Source organism: Anguilla anguilla, chromosome 16, assembly GCF_013347855.1.
Source record: "Anguilla anguilla isolate fAngAng1 chromosome 16, fAngAng1.pri, whole genome shotgun sequence".
NCBI lineage: Eukaryota > Metazoa > Chordata > Actinopteri > Anguilliformes > Anguillidae > Anguilla > Anguilla anguilla.
The window spans coordinates 20,659,247-20,673,723 of NC_049216.1; the positions used below are offsets into that span (position 1 = coordinate 20,659,247).

Here is a 14,477-nt window from a genome sequence, read left to right on the forward strand (position 1 = left end):
AGGATGTGCTAGTCTTAAAAAAAAAAAAAAAAAAAAATCTTATTAGTATTCTGCGCAGGGAGTATTTGAAAGGTATTCAGCTCCAAAGCACACTTATCTTCAAACATTCTACAGTGCTACTGGCAATGTAATTTGACATGTGATTAATTCTGAATTAATGTTCCAGTTTTTATTTTCATTATTTTAATTACCTTATTTGGTGACTTTTGGATTTGCATTTCTTATCTGTAATACCTTTCTGACTTTTTAAAGAGGCACTGAGAGGTGTAGAGTGCCACCTAGTGTCAGTTCGAATTAAATTCATTCATTCCTAGAGCCAGAATTCATGTGCTAGTACCATGAATCGGTGCTGCATTACTATTCCTTGAATTGTGCAGTTCTTCTTCTTACAGCTCCTGCCTTACCCAGCTGGGGACTGGACCTATTGATTAGCACATGTTCAGTTTTTTTTTTTTTTTTGATTGATGTGGAAGCATAATTAACATTTACAACTTTCTCTTGACCTTGTAATTCAGAGGCCATTCTGCCTTAATTAATTACAGTAGAACTGCACATGCAGTTTTAGCTCTCTGGTTGATGGCGGGCCGTGGGCTGCGGACTCCTCACTAGTTAGGTTTCTGCTTTTTCCCCTCGATCTCTCACGCAGCGCGGAATCCGGTATTGTCAGCGGTGGGCTGTTGCCTTCCTCTGCATGTCCCACACTGCCTTGCAGGTTGCTCTTGATCTTTACCTCCCACCACGGTAGCATGCGGTGTGCTACCACTCACCTGGCTGTTTCTAATAGGGCTCTGTGAAGCTGCTGAGCTGGCAGCTTGTGGCCCGGGTCGTAGAGGGCAGAGAGGACAGTAAAAAGGCAGCGCTTCTTCGCAGATCACGGGCTAGGAGGAGAGAGATTACTGTTGAAATGGCATGACTCTTCAGCCTCAGGCCTGCCATCTGTGAGAGGGCTGTGAGCTAGGGAGATTATAAACTACTATTGCTGAAACCATTTTAAACTTTAAGGATTTAAGGATGATTAATAAATGTGCAATTTTGTATTCTTGCATTGTATGCTGTTGCATTGCCTGGGAGAAGGGATTGGATGGAGTTAGTTTTTGAGGGACGGTTTACATTGTCATTGTTCTGAAGCACAGGCGTGTTCATGTGCGAACCCCACTGCCCCTTCGGGAGAGTATAGGAATCCACGGTTCCTCACCAAAACACACGTTGTCAAGAGCTGTTTCTTTTCACATTGCACACTACAGTTCATTTCACATAGAGTGGAGTCGGAGGAAGACCTTTCATATGCGGCTTTGTAGTTCGTGGGTGCCCGATTGACCTCAGGGAGTATTCAGAGAGTGATGACACGCAGACACCCATACCTTGGGCGACGCAAACCCCAATTGCACATCGCCTTATGAAGCTACTGTCTACGGTCGACACTGGCACAGTCTGGATTTGATTTGAGACTGCGCAGCTTATCCATACACCAAAATGTATGCCTTAACCGAGTGATCCACCTCTTTCAATGTTGCCATAAATTAGTTTCCTGTTACATCAAAGAAGCCAAGTCTTTTCAAAGCTAAAGGCCGCTGGTCAATCCACGTTTCATTTTAATGTAACCGCAGGTTTATTCTTCTGCAACACATTACATGGTCAACGTCACTACGGTGACAGAAAACTTGGCCTGCTGGAGCGACTACATACAGAGTAGCAGGTTTCCATAATACAGTGTTCCATATTTCATTTTGGAAGTGAGCTCACACCCAGCTGCAGTGAAGAGCGCAAGTTAATGTACTGGACTGTCAGTGGTCAGATGGTCACTGCGCATGGATGCTCTTTCGTACTAAAGGAAATCGATACAGAACGACCCAGGATATCAGTAAACTAAAATATCAAGGCGCTAAAATCTAACATATTTTAGAGGAGCTTTGGCATCTGCTCACCTGAAAGATGCGCATGCATTAGCAGACTGCTGTTTTCCTGTTTTTGTTTTTTTTTCTTGGTTTTTTTCCCCAGTGTGTTTAATATCGAGAGATGAAAAAGAAGCCCTGAGCGGGAGGCAGGCCTCGTCAGTGCCTCAGACTGATGCTGCTGCCCGTTATTATTTCAAAAGGCGAGAAACATGAAAGTGAATAATTTGTGGGCAGAGTTGCTGAAGCAACCACCTGGAGCTCCACCGTGGCCTTGCGGAGAGTCTTCCTGCCGATGACCTTCAGATCGGCTGTTACGCTCAAACGGCACGGGCATCTCAGGGGCTGCCTTCAGCTTCCCTGGAGGGAAAAAGGTTGCGATCGGAATAATATCAAAATGTCAGTGCGTCGGGGCTGTCGGCAAACGTGGCCGGAAGCTTGTTTACAGATGCAGTGATGAACGGTGCCTATTTGACCATGGCAGAGATCAAGGAGGGAGGGATTAAGTCAACAGGGTATCCCCCCACCTTCACACACACATACACACAAGCACACACGCATATACACAGAAAAGCAAGAACATATCGTCTGGTTAATCATGTGCCTGTAGTCTGCTTGCATCAGTAGTGCACTTCTTTAGCACATTAGCCATGCAGCTCAGCTGGTGTTCAGCACAGGTAAAAAAGCAGTTAGCCAATTGGAGCTAATGTGCGACCTCTCAAATTAATAAAGGACATTTCAGCTATTGGGGCTCAGGGAAGGGAGGAGTTTACGAAGCATTTAAAAAGTTGTCACAGAATTCCAGAGCATGGTTATTCAGTTCATTTAAACAGTGACTTATTTTGATTTATAGAAAAGAGAAACCAAGGTACTGCTGTCAGCATGTTTTTTCCCACAGTACAAACTGCAGCCTCTCTGAAGCAGCAGTGAATACCAGTGCTAGCTTTTGAAGGCTTCATCCGTTTTTGCTTGTAGACTACCTCATAGCTGATTTTGACTGTAGACTGAATTCCACAGTTTGTTTATGGAGGAGAGCATCATTTGTGAGTCACTGCGGTGGGTTGGAAAGGTTGTGCAGGGCAGAGAGGGACATTACTCAGCGCTGGTGGTCCTCCTTCCAGGCCTACCGCTTCCTGGCAGTCAACAAGAAGCTGGGACTCAGTGGGCGCCCGGAGAGGCCGGTGGGCTGCCTAGGAACCAGCAAGGTAAGGGGGGGGGGGGGGGGGGGGGGGGGGGTTTACAATTTTATTTGGATCTCATCATCCTCGCCCATGTTTTCCACCAATCAATTGTATAGCTTTGCAAGTGAGTTTGTCAGGTTATTTGCCGTTGCCTTCAGGGCATATACACAGCTGCTTATTGTGTATTTGTTTTGTTTATTCATGTATTCTTCCGTTAAGAAATCCATTTTCAATTTACCATTTACATCACCTTTACAGAAATGGTACTGATACTCTTAGGAAAACCAAGCAACTGCAATAAATGTCAGGCATTGCAATAGTTACCAAGGACTAATCCTGACCCATGTACACATAAGCATACCAATGCGACGTATATATATATTTGAAATTCAGTTGTTGTGCGTTCATTATTATTATGAAGAATATTTCTGTACTTTGAGCATTAGCCTATATTTGTGTTCCATTTTAGGGAAAGTCTCTTTGTGTTAAATGCAGCACTTCTATCATTTGTCTTCACTGAATGTCTTCAGAGAGCCATTGGCTATTAGCTGAATGTCTTAAAGGTGAAAGACGAGGAAATAAAACCCTGTGAAAGCAATCACGAGTGAAACGTTCTAGGAGGAGAACGGATTGAATTGTTGTTGTGTTGTAATACGAGGGAGATGTCTGCAGGGATGCATGTGGTCATTGGACGTGTGCGCTTATGGGTGGTGTGCATCTGTGTGTTCTCTGTCAGAATCGATAGGTTGTCTCTTAGAATGCATATTTCTGGGCCTCAGAGTCATTCATCTTGGTTTTCAGGCTCATGTAATAGTCTGTCTCCGTTCTCTTCCCCAAAGATTTATAGAATCCTGGGGAAGACTGTCGTTTGCTACCCGATCGTCTTTGATTTGAGCGACTTCTACTTGTCTCAAGACGTCATGCTGTTGATAGATGACATCAAGGTGAGCCATTCTTACTCCTTAGTTTAAAGATGTCATGAATCCTATGTTTGTTCAGAAAGCAAAAATTCAGTTTAAGTCATGACTCTGCTGGTCTTGTACAGGCATTAAATCCATGCAGAGATACTCCCAGGATGTGTTTGGGGAAAGCATTTGTGCATATTTGCATAAAATGGCCAGGGTTTAATCCAAAATGTTCTTCGGTTTGAGTTTACAAAAAAAGTCATTGTTTTTCTTCTCCATTCAGTAAGTTTTGTTTGTGGAAAAAATGCAAATAGTTGAATTTCCCCACCAGTCCTTTCATCAGTGTGTTGGTGCGTGGCAGTATGAAATATTACATTTTTGTGTTTTTAGAATGCCTTGCAGTTCATCAAACTTTCCTGGAAAATGCCTGGGCGACCATTATTCCTGGTACTCGTTAGAGAAGACAACATCAAGTAAGATTTGTTAAGCTCAATCGATTAGAAGGCAAACCACTAAACAACTGAAACAGCCTCTAAATGAATTAATGAATGAATTAATAACAAGCCCAAAAAAGGTATCCATATTAAAAGTTTTTTTTTTTTACTCCCTCAGTGCTATAAATCATGTTGTTAGGCTGTCTAATCTGCTTTTTAAATCCCACACTAATGTTTCTGTGCTACAGGGGCAGCCGTTTCAACCCAGTCCTGGACATGTTGGCCTCTTTCAAAAAGGGAAACATTGGAGGGGTGAAGGTCCATGTGGACAGACTGCAGGTGCTCCCCTTGCTGTTTATTCAGATTTATTAAGACCTCATAGGACATGTCCTGCTGTTAGATTTATTTTTTTTTTTTTGTTTTCTTATCTAGCGTTTCTCCTCATATAATATATGATGTTTAAAGTTTTCTACCCTGCATGGGCTTCCACTGTTGGACTTCATTTTTGAATGCACATCATTTTTGAATACAATGGATTAGTGCAGTACCCATCCGCCAATCATATATGTAGAAAATCACAGAAATTTGGACCTGTTGGACAAGACTTCAAGACTGAGACTCAGAATCAGCAGTGTTTAATTTAGAGGGAATAGTTATAAACAGACACGTGATCACAAAAAATACTGTCAATAACAATATCCGGCAGTTAGTTTGAGTGAATAGTAAGTTGGCTGCATAAACTTGGCATGAGGCAGGAGTAGCAGCATGTGGATAATGAGCGCAAAGCTTCCCTCCTTGTCCTGCTCTCTCTATGCTTGGTTGATATATAGCTGAGTTAACATTGCCTAGTGTTACCATTTCCTCTAATGAGGACACACGTTCCTCTAGGTGTTCCTAATAGCCGACTGGTTTTACTAACCAAGGCTCTTCCTACTTGTGAGACTTCTGAAATTTAGGGACACAAAGGCTGGACACGGAGTTCATCCTGGTAGGGTGAGTCTCCTGAATAAGCATGAATTCTCCAAGTGCTAACAGTGTGCAGGAGTTTATTGTGTATGACATTTTACAAGGTTATTGTCCTGTGCACCTGTGACTGAAACAGGCACAAATCCAATATGTTCCCTACACACTTTTTTTCTCAATTGAAGGAGGAGAAATGCTTCAGTGCACCAGCCCTAGCTAGTTATATTTTATGTTTCCATCAAATTTACGCCCTTGCATATCCAAAGGGCTTGGATGCCGGGAGCCACAATATATCTGGCTCCTGTGTTTGGGCCGTGATCATTGGTGCAGCCTTGTATCAATCTTTCAGACACTGATATCTGGCGCGGTGGTGGAGCAGCTGGACTTTCTACGCATAAATGAAGTCGACGAGTAAGCATCCTGTCTGTTTTTGTTTTGTTATTGTGGGTGATCACTGGAAAATTAACTTTGTGCATGTGTGGAAGGGAGAAAAAAGGGTGAGTGCGTGTGCATTTGTGGGCAGGCGGGTTCAGTTGTTTGTTTCCATTTTCAAAGAATCCCAGAGTTTAAGAGCTTTGAGGAGCTGGAGCTGCCTCGGCACTCCAAGGTGAAGAGGCAGACCAGCACGCCCAATGCCTCAGACCTGGAGCAGCAGCCTGAAATCGACTTTGAGGAGTGGACTCACAAATCCACCGTGGAAGTTCTGCAGAAGTTTCATGTGAGCCACCCGCCCAACACCCACACACGCCTAGGCCTCTGACACGTGGAGGAGAGCCTGCCCATTCCATCTAACTGCAAAGCATTTTCTGTGCAACTTTGAACACACTCTTTTATGCAGTGCTTAAAAACAAAACAATTGCTTAAATCTGTTTTGATTAAAATCGAATACGTATGATATTTTAGGAGGTCTGTTTTTACTGGCTTGGTCAGTATCTTATTCTTAAGAAGTATAACCTATTGGAAAATAATTTTTACTTTTGTCTCGGGTGAGATTATAATTTATTTATTTTTTTGGACATAACAGTACAATGACCAGTCTTTGTTTTGTCTATAGCTTGTGAATTTTTTAACATTGACAATTAAGTATTTCATGGAAATGCACTGGAAGAAACCTGCATGAGCTTCAGACATCACAGCATAGCTCAAGCGTGTAACAAAACAGAACAAATAGATATACTGGTAATTGCTATTTTTATTTCTTTTCCCTGTGACCTTCACATCCCATTTTTTTATTTCAGGACTGCAATTGCCTGGTCAGCCAGGCCCAGCTGGCCTGCATTCTCCTAAAGAAAGAGGGACCTGATTTTATTGCAAAAGACGGTGTGTACACTGTGAAATTTTGTTGCTGCATGTTGCACCAGTCAAACTGAAGCCCCCATTTAGAGGGATGGGAAAAACACTGCTTGGTCTATTTATTGGCCAATTTCCCTTGGCTACTGCACCAAAGTGTTTGGGTCTGTGAGCTTGTTTGCTTTGAGCGCACCAAGACCAGCTAGCCTTCCTCGGAATGGAAACGACTTCACTTCAGTAAAGCCACTGTAAATTAGATGCCTAGACCTTAATCCATTTAGCGCCCTACAGCTATGCAACGGTTATTGGAATAGCTTTTCTCAGTGTTTAAAATAAAACGGGACAATCAACTTAAAGGGCCATGTTTCGGTTTGACAGTTCAATTTTGCCGGGCAGAAATAATGTCAATAATCCACTGATTTTACATGGAGGGCTCTAACATAAAACGGGTTGTGAAACAGTTGTTTTTTTCTCAAGCTGTAAAATCCTTTTGATTGCTGACATTTTAGATGCATGTCTTGAGTGCAGAGGATAATGAATCTGGCAGTTAAATTTTACCGTTCAGAATGACATCCTGCCTGAATGAGCATTTGAAGATGAAAGCTCAGGAATGTAACTTTGAACCCTCCCAATTTAACTTTTGTAAACAAGAGTTGATGTGTTTATCATCTGTTAAAGTGTGATCTTAGCGGAAGTCCACGTTTGACAGGTCTGCCTCTCTTTTTGCGTGTGAAGTAGTACGTGGCTCACCCAGCTCAGCTTGCTTGTTTGTTTGTGTTTGCAGCAAGCCTCGCGGAGGAGCTCGAGCGCATCTACAGAAGAGCTGGCAGTCGGAAACTTTGGTCAGAACCCTTTCACCCTTTCACTTGTCTGATTTCATTGTGATTGAATGCTATTCGTACTGGAAAGTAAATACAACTTAATCATGCACAACTGTGATTAACATGTAAGCTCTTGTATTATTATTCTTATTTATTATTATTATTATTATTATTATTATTATTATTATTGTTATTATTAGTAGTAGTAGTAGTAGTAGTATTTATTACCTTATATATCAACTGTAATTGATCATGTCTGAATATTTGAAGACTTCTCCTTGCCCACATGTTTGAAGTTTATTTTGATATGCTATCATATTTTTCAGTAACAAACAGTAGCATTTACAACATATTTTAGCTTGTTGAATAGTTGTGTAATTCTACTACTAATTTCTCTCTCGTTCTTTTGCTGTCTTTGTCTTTGTACGTTTAAACGCCGCCCATCGATAATTTATCCTAAAAAATAAACCAAAACCTGCATAGGCTGGCAGTGCGTTATGCTGCTGCATTAACCAAGAAGGTTGCCAGTTCTCTTGCACCACATATTACCACACTGGTGGTTCATGGCAAGCAGGTAATGGAAGAGAGTGAGCATCTGCATTAGCATGTGTGGTGTGTTTTGATCATGACTGTTCCCTTATCCCCATTAACTCAGAGTGCACTTTCCTTACCTCCCCCTAGTGTAGTCTCACTGCCTTTGTGGGTCTTTAGCATTCGTAGAAGTTGTTTCACCTTGTCCCATTTCAAACGCTCGGCATCGCAACAGCTAGATGCCGGCAAAATGGCCTCTGAGCTTGTGCATTGCTGTTGTGCTTTACGTCTCTGTGTGCCACTGTTATAATTCCTCACCGTTGTGTTATTTCTTTCACAAACAGAAAGGAATAATTAAAGGAAAAAGGAACCTGTAGCGTGAATGGGCACTGTTCAATTCCTCCAAAAACATTAATACACCCCCGTTACTTGTATATCTGGAGACTGGATTGTTTTGTTAATACATATTACGTATAATCCAGTTGCTTTTTATCCACAACTCATTGCTTGATCCAATTGTTGCATTAATTCAGCAATTTCTCAATATTACTATTTGGTGTCACTGAGATATTTTTATTTATTCTACATGTGAAGCATCATGCCCTTATCAGCTGCATACTGTTTAAAAAAAACACTGCAGATTCTTTGTTTATGACTGTCGCTTTATTTAAAAGTATGAATTAAGCAGCTACAGCACAATGCACAATACGAGGCCATCCTTTCTTTCTCATGATAAATTAGTGAACATTAAAATATATTGCAGTTCCAATGTTCTGATTAATGTGAAAATGAATTTGAGAAGACTAAATTGACAAAAGTTATTTGTAATATGAGATGCAGCTTCAGATAAATAGTCTTTGTCACATGGGGAATATACTTATGAATTCCAATGCCACCTTCTGGGGGCATGCTTTTAAATATTATTTTTTCATATTTGTAATCAGACCAGAGATATAATTTTAATTATTAAAATATAGCACACTCTGGGTTCAGTTTAATTAACAAGATGCATAATGTAAAATGCCTAAAGATGACAGTAACTTTTTGAAAAATAATTCTGAGTAGCTCTTGCTTAAGTGTTGCTCATAATTTGTACATCTAGACAGTTTCAGATTCTGATTAAAAGCTAATAAAAAATATTAGGCATATCCAAGGAAATAATTTTCTTATCAGAGTTATTCATAGCTGAAGTGTTTATACTTCAATTATACAGATCAGATTCATTCAGTTGGTCTTGGCAGCACTGCGCACTGTGGTCTTATCAGACTGGCAAAAGTGTTTTGATCTTTGTGAGGATGTACTTGTTTTCTTGTCCACTAGGTCTGTTGTACGACTGGCTGCCAGTCTGTTAACTAAACTGGTGGACAGCATCGCCCCCGCTATTACTAGAGTTTTAGTTCATGGTAAGCAGGTAAGTTGTAAATTGCGGACAGAAACTTACAAATCACTGCAATAAATGGTATTCTTAACCATTTAAATTAATTTAGAAGAAAATACATTCTGATGGAGTGGTCATTTTAATGTTCACTGATTAACTGTAGATCAAATCAAATCAGTTTTATGCTTATTTATTTAGTTTTGCAAAGCATTTTAAACAAATATATGGTGTTAGTTGTGCATGTTCCCTCCCTTGCCTGCCAACTCTGCCTGCTTCTGCCTCTTTAAAGCTGGTCTGCCACTGTTTCCTCAGTGCAATAACCCATACGTGTTAACCGTGTGCATTCTCCATTGTTTCTTTATGTTTTAATAATGTAATGTTGCTTCTTAACTAATCCAGTCTCCCCTCTTCCTTGTGCTTTGGCTTAAGATGAAGGTTAATAGCATTCTGGTCTTCCAAAGGCTATTCGCCTAATTTTTTGAAGAGCTTTGGAGTGATTCATTAGAAATGAGTACCTACAGGTGGTGTGAATCTGCATTTAGATTGCATCCCCAGGAAGTGCAATCAGATGCTGCAGATGAATATTTTTTTTAAAGATGGAAATTGTTTTCCTTTTAACACTGATTAACACATTTATGTGAGGTTCCACGGTAAGCCTGTTTGCTTTGTAGGTATTTTTGTGTCAATCTTTTATCTCTCCAATTCTCATGAACATTGAAATCCATGTTATGGATTCAATGGACATTCCTCCTATGAATTTTGAAAATGTAGTAATCTTTTTCCATGTCTTTCATGTTAAATAACTTTTTCAATAACTAATGAGTCAGTCTACTTCAGAGCTTCTAGCTATAACAGTGCTTCCTTTAAAAATGCAGGCATTTAGGCAATTTGCATTTGCATTTCACTTCAGTGGGAAACAAAATGTTTTTTGTCTAAATGTAGTTGTAGGTAAAAGCTGCGAGGCACGATTGTATAAATGAAATGAAAAGATGGGGAGCTCAGGTGACACAGGCTGTGCGTTGCCAGGTGACCCTGGGGATATTTGGTCACGAGGAGGTGGTGATCTCCAACCCCCTGTCTCCGGGAGTCATCAAAGACATCATCTACAGCCAGTGCAGTCCACATGGCGAACGCGAGGCTGTGCTTCAGCAGGAGCTGGTCATCCACATCGGCTGGATTATCTCCAACAACCCCGAGCTCTTCAGCGGCATGCTCAAGATTAGGATCGGGTAGGGAGAGGGAGGGAGGAAGGGAGGGAGGGCTTTGGTTTAAGCAATTGTTCAGCTAGATATTAATTTATTTTGGTTTCTCCAAGTGAAGTACATGCGTGCGTGTGTGCATGCACTTCTGTATTTGACGCTAATTAGTAATTATTTTGTATTACTACTACTGTAGGTGTTTCTTGGCTTTTTAGCTATGCGCTTTGAAGTATTCCAGTCTTCTTAGTGCAGTCTGAACCACTGCAGTCTACTGGGATCATTAGAAAATGCATACACAGTCAAATGTTCAGTGTTTTCAGCACTAAAACATAATGTATCGATTGTGGTGCAGTTGGATTGTTCAAGCCATGAAGCATGAACTGAAGATTAGAGCTGGGGACATGCCACCTCGGGACATATTCCAGCTGTCCCCCAGCGAAGTGAAACAGCTGCTGCTGGATGTGCTCAAGCCAGAGCAAACTGGGAGGTAATGTCTCTGTCAATCACAGATTGATATGGATACAAAAAGATCCCCACATTGACTTTCTGTTAGCATGCAGAAGTATTGATGTTGATTCAGAAACAAGGTAGACCAAACAACATACAACATAAGACAACAGGCATGCATGCGTCTGTAGATGGTAAGAGTCTGAGTTTGACCGTCTGCAGCCTGCCTGGTTTCTGTAGGTCCTGGCTGGACAGGCGCCAGATTGACGGCTCTCTCAATCGAACACCTCTGGGTTTCTACGACCGGGTGTGGCAGATTTTGGAGAGAACTCCCAATGGCATTGTAGTTGCTGGTGTGCACCTCCCACAGGTACAAACTATAGTAATAATGGTTCTATGTTCTCTGTTAATTTTTGTTCATTAGTATGCACTACCATAAACCTAGCATAAGACTCTTGATGAAAAAGTAGGCCAGTAACATAAAAATCTGTGTGTGACACACAGGCTGCCCTAGTGTCCTGTAGATTCTCAAATGCAAATTTCTAATGAGATAAATGTGTTGTAGGGATGATGCGCTGATGATTAACTCATCCCATGTGGGCCTGGAGAGACACTATATCCTCATAACAGCCTGTTATCATTTTTGTAATGTAGCAGTGACAACAGCTCAGCGAGTCAAGTTTTTTTAAATGAGCTGAATCCAGGCTGCGTGCCAAGAGCAGGGTCAGAGCGTAAATAAAATCAAATTTTAAAACGGGCTGGAGGGCGGACATGTTGGTAGAGAAGTTCCACTGAGATCACGTCCATGGATTGTTAAAGATGCTTTCAGAAACCAGATGGTTGATGATAGTTCCCATCAGTCAATTCCTATTGCAAAATAGTTTTGTATGGCTTATATTCACATATAGCAACCCACACTGTCGGACATGACGATGTACGAGATGAACTTCTCTCTGCTGGTGGAGGACATGCTGAAGCACATTGATCAGCCAGAGTACAGGCAGATCATTGTGGAGGTAGGGCACCATTCTGTTCTGTTCTGGAAGAAGCCTATGAATCAAGGAAGGATGATGGTACAGGTCTGTTTGAGCTTACTTCCCACCCGTGTGTATGTAATTGTAGCTATTAATGGTGGTGTCCATTGTCCTGGAGAGAAACCCGGAGCTGGAGTTCCAGGATAAAGTGAACCTGGACTCTCTGGTGAAAGAGGCCTTTAGTGACTTCCAGAGGGACCACAGCCAGTCAACAGCGACTAAAAAACATGTGCGTACTGCTGCATGTGCAACAGCAACAGTTTAGTGCTGCTCCCCTGCGTGTGCACATCGGAATTTAGGATGATTTAATCACTAATTTTTCACCGCTTTCATTTGTATGTATTTGCAGACAACACACGGGCTTATATGTGTGTGTGTGTGTGTTTTTTTTTTCCACCTGAGTGGAGAAGGAGTTTGCCATTGAGAGTGATGTGTTTTAATACACCATGATTTCCAATAGGCACTTGAGCTGTGGGCTTTTTATTTTAGATATTGAAATTTTAGCACAAGGTAATTCAGTTTATTTCTCCCAGCCACGTTGATACTGTATGTGTACTCATTGCATCCATGCATCTGAATTGCACTGGAAAAGGTCTTTGAAAGCATAGTAACAGTACTTGGTCATCCCAGTGTAACTATCTCCATGTATTCTGCAGGACAACACAGAGGCGTTTTACAACAGCCCTCCATTGGCTAAGGGTGGGACGTCCTGTTACCTTACCAAGGCTGTGATGATCCAACTGCTGCAGGGAGAGGTGAAGCTCAAGGAGGACCCCTGCACCGTCAGCTAAACGCCTTGCTACACCTTACTCAGGGCTTGAACAGTGTACTCACACTGGGGGGGCTGCTTCACAGAACACCCCGTCATTCACAAATCCTGAAAATCACTTTTTTACAGCACCTGCATGGCAAGCTAAGACAGGCTCCTTAGTGCTTTGGATATCTGGCTTTCTAAACGCAGCTTTAAAAAGGCCCTGCCAGGAGATTTGGCAACTGCATGTTTGTACTGCAACCACCTCAGCTTTATTGATGAGCTCCTTAAGCAGGGCTGAGAAGAGATTGTTCTTAAAATGAATGTTACCTTTTTCTGAATGTGGTTTTGATTGTTTTATTCATGATTCATTTGTTAATACATGTAGTTACAAGCCATGTGCCTATATTATAGGGGTTTTACTTCTCAAAATTCCTTCTGCGGCCAGCATTATATTTGATTGGTTCTCTCAGGTGCCCAATCAGAAAAAGGAGGAGGTGGGGTTAATTTTTATGTTTCGTTAGACTAGGGACATCGCTGAAAGAAAAAAAAAAAAGAATATTGTATTCCCTCAAACCCCCTCTCCTGAACTGTATTTAATTAAATAATTTTGCCATATATCTCATTGTATTTATGCCAAGCAGTTCAATGTGTTATTTATTTTTTTAAGTGAGTGAAATAAAGAGCAACAGAAAGGATCTGGTGATCCTCAAACTCGGGTTTCCAGCAGGAGAGACTACCACACTAATGACTGCACTAAATCTGCAGGGCGCACTTATTCTGTTCCTTGGGCATAGGAGGCTGTTATTTGGGCATACGATGAATAATGACCACCACCTACTCCTTTTTTCTGATTGGGCACCTGATATCTAATGCTGCCCTCAGAATGCATCTCAATAAATAAAACTGTCTTACTTGATGCAGTGTTGCAAGTTGTAATCGTCTGGTGGGTAGTTTTCAGTGAACAAGTGTTTCATTCTGCATCCCCATCTCCCCCCTGATAATTCATATTTGCAGTGACTTCCTGTAGTTTTGCTGGCTGTGACTGAAAAGCATGAAAGTAAAATGTGAGAAACTGTTACAATTTAATCATTGGTGTCCTTGTATTCTTCTTGATTAGTAATCAAGGAAAATTTCTCTGAACCCTTAATAGAAATCCATACTTTTGTCATGTTCTGTGGTGGGGAAAATGACTAAAAACCAAATTTGCAACACGCTTCTATGTTACCAGTAAGGCGAACCCAAAAAAGTTATTTTTTGTACAGTACTGTACCTTACGAAGGGAAAACACACACTCGGTATGATGGTGAATTCACTCATAACTATTGCATATTCAACTAACTGGACAGCATACATTGAATTGAATGAAGTGTATAGACATATATACGAATGTACAGTGGATGAAGTCTCTGTCTTGCTCAATAGCTTTACTTAATTGCAGAATTTCTAGAGCAACAAAGAATCACCTGGGTTACCTGTAATGCCACTCAAGAGTCTGAACAAAGGCCATCTTTGAAATCAGTATTTTTTTTTTAATGGTATGCAGTCAAATATAGGAGAGAAATAAGGAGAAAATACTGAAGATGTGATCAACCAAATGTCTTACAAGCTTCTTTGATACCTTTGATCCCCTGTTTAAGACTTGTTAAAC

At 41.2% G+C, this 14,477-nt stretch overlaps 1 protein-coding gene across 5 annotated transcripts in view; it reads left to right on the plus strand.

Annotated features, from left to right (window-relative positions):
* LOC118214964 (phosphorylase b kinase regulatory subunit beta-like) overlaps window positions 1–13,915 on the plus strand; it is a 52,557-nt gene extending 38,642 nt beyond the window's left edge. For 2 of the 5 annotated variants that reach the window (XM_035395277.1, XM_035395274.1), the window contains 15 exons: window positions 3,014–3,097; window positions 3,913–4,017; window positions 4,369–4,451; window positions 4,661–4,751; window positions 5,725–5,786; window positions 5,931–6,093; window positions 6,614–6,695; window positions 7,450–7,507; window positions 7,970–8,060; window positions 10,422–10,624; window positions 10,947–11,081; window positions 11,264–11,411; window positions 11,950–12,057; window positions 12,164–12,304; window positions 12,732–13,915. In XM_035395277.1, the coding sequence (XP_035251168.1) occupies window positions 3,014–3,097; window positions 3,913–4,017; window positions 4,369–4,451; window positions 4,661–4,751; window positions 5,725–5,786; window positions 5,931–6,093; window positions 6,614–6,695; window positions 7,450–7,507; window positions 7,970–8,060; window positions 10,422–10,624; window positions 10,947–11,081; window positions 11,264–11,411; window positions 11,950–12,057; window positions 12,164–12,304; window positions 12,732–12,866 (1,689 nt within the window). In that variant the 3' untranslated portion in view covers window positions 12,867–13,915. Of the gene's footprint in view, window positions 1–3,013; window positions 3,098–3,912; window positions 4,018–4,368; window positions 4,452–4,660; window positions 4,752–5,724; window positions 5,787–5,930; window positions 6,094–6,613; window positions 6,696–7,449; window positions 7,508–7,969; window positions 8,061–9,337; window positions 9,429–10,421; window positions 10,625–10,946; window positions 11,082–11,263; window positions 11,412–11,949; window positions 12,058–12,163; window positions 12,305–12,731 lie in introns of all 5 variants that reach the window. The other 3 variants (XM_035395278.1, XM_035395275.1, XM_035395279.1) reach the window with 3 other exon arrangements.
* Window positions 13,916–14,477: the final 562 nt, after the last annotated feature.